The sequence below is a fragment of the Plodia interpunctella genome, chromosome 1 (genome assembly GCF_027563975.2).
Source record: "Plodia interpunctella isolate USDA-ARS_2022_Savannah chromosome 1, ilPloInte3.2, whole genome shotgun sequence".
Classification (NCBI taxonomy): domain Eukaryota; kingdom Metazoa; phylum Arthropoda; class Insecta; order Lepidoptera; family Pyralidae; genus Plodia; species Plodia interpunctella.
In genome coordinates, this window is record NC_071294.1 from 2,851,714 (window position 1) to 2,858,140 (window position 6,427).

The 6,427-nt window shown below is 35.4% G+C and overlaps 1 protein-coding gene across 1 annotated transcript; it reads right to left on the reverse strand.

The window, feature by feature from the left end:
* Positions 1-599: 599 nt before the first annotated feature.
* Positions 600-6,065, reverse strand: LOC128669560 (homeobox protein aristaless-like). Its single transcript, XM_053744469.1, has 4 exons — positions 5,843-6,065; positions 5,441-5,486; positions 1,620-1,810; positions 600-1,441 (listed from the first exon to the last, which is right to left on the reverse strand). Exons 1-4 carry the CDS (start codon positions 6,034-6,036, stop codon positions 1,093-1,095), a joined length of 780 nt encoding a protein of 259 aa, XP_053600444.1. The 5' UTR covers positions 6,037-6,065; the 3' UTR covers positions 600-1,092.
* Between the last annotated feature and the right edge of the window lie 362 nt (positions 6,066-6,427).

The following is a 6,427-nucleotide window of genomic DNA, read 5'->3' on the forward strand; positions in this document are numbered from 1 at the left end:
TATAGTAATTTACTTTGAGGCTAATTCAATCTGTTTAATTATTTTCTTTATTGTTATTGTCCACATCAACCAGTAAACGTGTTGTACAGTAAACAGCACATCAACCTACCAAAATTCATTGCAAACTCGCCGCTATTACCGCACCATAGAGGTTCAAGATAGCTTGATGTGTTGACTGTACTATGAGTCTACAAGGAGATGATCAAGTGTCAAACACGAAATTATCCATTGATCCGTTTTGATTTTCATTTCATGGGTGGGTCAACCGTCAACTTTGACGTTAACTTAAACGTGCGCAGAAAAACGCAAAGTACGCCAATTTATTAAAATCAATCTCAAATTTAACTGTGCAACTCTGTGTTGAGTAGTAGTTTGTTTTGTTCTGTTTGTAGGTCAAATCCGTTTCTCATTAAATATTAAACGACATATATTACACGCACATACCTGTCGTTTCATATGTAATTACGCAACGCGAAAGTTTAAAAGTAGTTAAGTAAATCTATTTCTCTTGTTTCAAGTTGTATTTGGACCAATTTCGGTGGAGATTGATAAAATCAAATGCTATTTAAATGAAAAATAACTTTATTTATATTCTTATTTGGAAAATAACTTAATACTATAATATACTGGACGGTATGTATTTCAAGGTTCAATATATTGTTTTTCTTTGCTACTTAATCTTCTTTTATAAATAATAAAATAATTGATAATTTTCACCATTCGCTTATTCTACTAGAGAGATATTTAGAATTAACTAAATATCTCTTAGATAATATTTACACCATTAAATATTTGTATTAGAACCAGAAGATTACTCACAAAAAATAGTTGAAATAACAAAATTGAAAGGATAAAAAAACTATGCTAAATATAAGTTATGGATAAAACTATTTTAATGCCGGCTACACACTATCGGCGTACAGTTCACCGAACTCGGCGTTTTTCGGGTTACATTACTGGTTTTTCATTGCGGTAGTAAAAAGTTCTCATACAAACTACGCAATTGTGAAGACATCTGTCTGAGTTTGCCAATACTGTGTAGGAACCATTATGAAATCACTATTGAACTGCTAAATTATATTATAATCATTACTATTGACAAATTAAATCTGCTCGTTGTCTTAATAACTCGAGCCTTAATTCGTGTTCTCTCGCAGCCATTCTTAATGCTGCAATGCTTGATGATCTCACATCGTCTTGAGGGGGTAAAGTCTCACTGCCAGGGGAGATAGGGGGTGAAATGGATGGAGCAGGGGACCGGGAGGTTTCCGGGGAGAGGCGAGGGTGTTCAGGGGACAGCCTGGGGGGTTCGGGTGCGGTCAGGTTGGCGAACAGCGAGTGGAAGTGAGCGGGCGACGTGGCGTATAGCGGTGCGCCAAATAGTGGAGGACGCGGGAGCGGAGGTAGGTACTGTGCGCCAAATAGCGGTGCGTTGGCGTACCTGTGAACAAAATGTATCATAAATATGCATAATGGAATCGATAAAAATAATTTTCTTTACAAATTCGATTACTTAAAGTTACAGTACACAATAGTTAATCTGGCAAGAAAATATTTAGAATCCAATAAAGTTTTTGTAAATTTTCCAGGCAAAGAAGAAGATGAAGAACAAAACTCACCGGAAAGAGGCTAAAGCGTTGTCAAAAGGCTTCCTCAAGCCGAAGCCGAGTTGCGAGAGCGGGTGCGGCGCGGGCAGCGTGGCGGAGGTCGGCAGCGGCTGCCCGCCGCCGAGGTACCCGCTGTAAGGATGCGCGTGGGGCCCCACCTTTTCTTGTTTACGCCATTTCGCACGACGGTTTTGGAACCATACCTTTTGACAATAGAAATACTTTTTTAAGAATATAAGAATTTAAATTAGTGAGATGTGATTAGATTTGTTGACACAGTTTGATGCCACGGAGGCATAGTGTTCACCACGAGTTCGATTCCCAGCGCGGCAAAAATTTGTACAGATGATGATGGCCCTCATGGCTGAGGGTCGCCTTCATTACGTGGATTGAAACACACATGAAAACTTTGTTGCCACTATTAATTGAGTGGTTTGCCTTCTCCATTTCACACATGTCAATTATCAGGTAGGTAGTGCAGGTTTCCTCACGATGTTTTCCTTCACCGGAAGCAGGTGGTTGTTTATGAAAACTACTATACATGAGACAGATTGGTATACAAACTTATTTGGCATGAGTATGACTCGAACCTGGGAAATTTCGATCCACACGCGATCTTAATCATTAAACCACCACCGCCGACCGCTGGCAATTTATTTATGTATTGGTCGTGTGCCGGTTCAGAGACTGTGTACCATCTTATGTGTTGCCCTGCGTGCCCCTCCAACTGCACAATCACAGACCACTACAACGCCACGGGCAATGCTTGTGCAATGGCAGTGATGAGGTATTGGTCCTCACAAATTTGAATGCCATTGTCGACTCAATAAGAACTGAGATTACATTCATGATAATAAAGATTTATAAAGGTCTAATTATGATCTGAGATGGCTGCTGGTTGTACACTCATGATTCAGAATTAACTTTATCCGCTTCATTAAATAACCTAAGCCAAATTCATACGCGTGTCTGTGTATGCCGGAAATTACAACAGCTAAACCAAGTTACATAGAAAAATAAATCTGCTATAGGTTAACTTAGGGTAGGTTGCACCGTTAACTTTAACGTGCGCAGATAAACGCAAAGCACGCCATTTTGTCTAAACGTAAGCGGCGCGCCTCTTAAAATCAACGTTAAACTCGATGGTTCAACTCACTGTCTGTGGTGAATGCTTTTATCATTGTCATCTACTTACAATTCATTGATGTATTAAATCATTCTAAACATGAACTTTACGAGTAAATCATTGCAATTAATTAATAACATCCTAATATAGATTTTTTAATGTGCTATCTAATTAATAACGTAATCCTACTGCCACAGTAATGGTAGAAAATGAATTATTCATCTTGACATTTTACTCAATAAACCTATATCGCGTGATCTATCACTAATAACGACCATATCTGGTTTAATTGACGTGCATTGATAAATTTAATGCAGTGTGAGTTTAAGACTGCTACTAGTCTTTATATATTTTTTTACTCTACGTTATCGTACTAAAAAATAAGCCTATAATGACGCATTTAGTGTATGATACATATGGGAAAAGTGGAAGGCTATGAACGAATGGTGACTTCGTAATATTTGGTAAAGTATGAAAAAATATATATTAAAAAAAACACTTTTATTCTACGACATAAAACGAAATAATAAACGCATAAAATAATAGCTGAGACTTAGAAATTAATATAACCTGTGATTTAATATAAAATATTGGAATTTAGTTATTTAAGTGAATACACTAAGGGTGGATTGTACCAGTCTACTTTGATGTTAATTTTAACCTGCGCGCAGCCGTCATTTAGATAAAATGGGGTACTTTACTTTTATTATTGTATTTTTTTCTGCGTAGGTTATTGTTAACGTTAAAATTGTCTGCAATCGAACCTAATTCACATGATTTCTTTTTAACTTTTAGCCCAGTCTAGATGAAATATTGTAGACGTGAAAAATATGCCTATTGTTGTACATATTTTTGATTAAATATGAAGAAAATTAACATAACTAGATACATGAACGCCTGATTATGTCATATCGACATTTATTTGCCTTATTGCAAAGGGATAAAGTTTATTTTAAAGTTTTATTTGCTGCGCAGTGTACCTACTCTACTTGACTAGTGAGAAGACGGTTACAGCATATTATAAGTATTAAAATTTTAACTGCACGCATCATAAAGTTAATCGTAATTCATTTTTACGAGTTCTTGTATCTTACACGTGTCCGTATTTTAGTTAAAAGCACAAAAATATATAGACATACAGTTAAGTTTCAAATTTAACGACTTGATACATAAAACTGTGAACGTGTTTAATTAAACTAAAAAAAATTCATTAAGATATTGATGAATATAAGATATAAGATGCCACGTCACATTTTAATCCTTAATTATTATTCTGAATTGAGTATTTTAATGTGTAATTATTGATGATAAACACAAAAATGTTTAACACTAAACCTATATTACGTACATGAAGCCACCCATAATGAAAAATATTTCACTATTAAATAAGCTTTATTGCATTGCAATAAATGCTAAAATTTTATTGTAATTTCCGCGAGCCTTAAATGCAATTTTGCTGGGACATAAATGAAACCATCCACTTACTAGCCCGACAATGATGAAGTATTCATTAAAGTAGTTAAACCAATACGGGTACTCGCGTATGGACCCTCACTTTACTAGGGTGACCATAATTTGACGTGCGGTGACAGAAACTAATCGTTTTAATCTTAGCAGGTATGACAGATTAATAATGAAATTAAAACGTAAACTTGTTTTTTGAATTAGCAATTTACTGTGGTTTTAAAATGTATGACTAAGCTAAAGATGTTTGTTGAGGGTTCCGTACAAAAAAAAATCAAAACCATCAGTTTATAAATTTGGATCGAAAAAATTTTAACCTTGTACCTAATAAGTCTGATATGTCTACTTGTATATATATTTTTTTGTTTTGGAGTCTGTTTTCTCTAGTACTCTATTAAAGCAGTTAGCCATTCAATGATATCCGTATCATTAAATGGCTAACTGCTTTAGACTTGAAAGTGTAATTAGTGATGTGCCACTGAGAAATTCTGATAATCAATTTCTTCCTTTGAAAATAGTCAAAAATGTCCTTTATATATTCTCATCGAAACATGTCTGAAAAAAGAATGGAATTTCCGAGATATAGTCCACCGATACCGCGCATACTCGAATATTTCACACACAAATCGATACCTACTGCATTCGTACGTCACAACTACATAATTTTAATACTAGAAAATTAAGCTCGTGATACCCTTGGGAATCGTAATTAAAAAGTGTGATCATACCAACATCAACAACATCAATATACCGTAGCGATGTGTTGGAATGTGTTAATAGGGCGATTTCACCCACAGCGCAGTTCGCGGTGAGATGTGACGTCATAGCGCGCGTCTGCGGGGGGCCTTAGCTCTGGCGCGACACGTCGCTGTTACCGCGTGTATGTTAGGCCTTATTTTTTTAAATTTTATTTTCCCTTATACTAATATACGACCACTGTAATTAGCTAGTTTGTTGATATATTTGATATGAAATAAAATTTACTGATTTTTCACATTATTGATCAAGCCAGATATATAAAACACTAGCGGCGCGTACCGGCTTCGCTCGGGTAAAACATAATAAATTGTACTATAAATCGCATAATATTGCAACAGACAGACATGACAGAGGACTTTATTTTGTAATATTAAAAAAATGTAAAATAATGGTTGTACCAAAACCAGCGCAAGAGCAGAAGCAAGTATGGGATACAGACCGCTAAATGTTACAAATAAATGATGTATAAAATATTGTCTCTTACTTGTATTCTAGCTTCTGTTAATCCAATTTTGAGTGCCAATTCTTCTCTGTAACAAAAAAAAATATATAAATCAAGCATATTTTCTTTATTATTATTTTCTAGGTACAAAAATATATAGAGCAACTATATAATATTAATAATTTTAAAAAAATCTCGTCTGTCCAGAAAAACGTTGTGGAATACCCTAGTTGGGAGCCTGGGCGCACCATCTGGTCATGCTAATCGTGACCAGATTGATTCGTTGCAGATGCTGATAATAATAATGCATTGTCATAGAAACTGAAGCTACATGGAAAATTTCAACGCAGCAGGACAAGTAGGTGAGTTTTAACTTGCAAGATTTGATTACATCGGGACAGGTGAAACTAAATAAAAAAGCTTGTAAAAATATTTTTTACGCACCTGGTGAAAACGTCAGGATAATGCGTCCTGCCGAAAGACTTCTCCAGTTCATCAAGCTGGTAGCTGGTGAAGGTTGTGCGGTATCTTCTCTGCTTCCTGCGAGGAAGATCTTCCTCGTCTAAACTGCTGGGATGCTCCGGATCCATGGGTGGAAGGTCAGGGGTGGAAGACGAACCAGGCTCCGAAACTCCCATTGTCTAGCAATGGGAAAATAAATATAATTTGTTTTTCCAACAGTGTGACTAAAACGAAAATTTGATTTGTGAAAACGCAATCGTACCGTCAACGCAATGTTAAATTTTATAATATGGTAAATTAATACAGACGCTGTTCAGTTTCCATACAAATTTTGTCAATGTCAATAATGTAACAAACACGCAGAAACTGTACAAAACATGTGGTGACCGCGGTGTAAGCCCTGTTGAAATGTCCGCGAAATATAACTAAGTTACTCATATAAAAGTTACATAATAACGTAAATAAGTTAAGTTACAAGTTACAATAATTAATATGAATATTCGATACAGTGATAAATACATAACATTGTTTTTATAATGATTATTTATTTTTCTAAATAACAACCAA

What these genes read in the sequence shown, in the direction of transcription:
- LOC128669560 (XM_053744469.1), bottom strand. Translation starts at nt 6,036, where the DNA reads ATGGGAGTTTCGGAGCCTGGTTCGTCTTCCACCCCTGACCTTCCACCC. An exon ending in TATCCTGACGTTTTCACCAG is followed by an intron (nt 5,487 to 5,842) that starts GTGCGTAAAAAA and finishes TTTTTGTTACAG; the next exon opens with AGAAGAATTGGCACTCAAAA. An exon ending in AACGCTTTAGCCTCTTTCCG is followed by an intron (nt 1,442 to 1,619) that starts GTGAGTTTTGTT and finishes TTTTGTTCACAG; the next exon opens with GTACGCCAACGCACCGCTAT.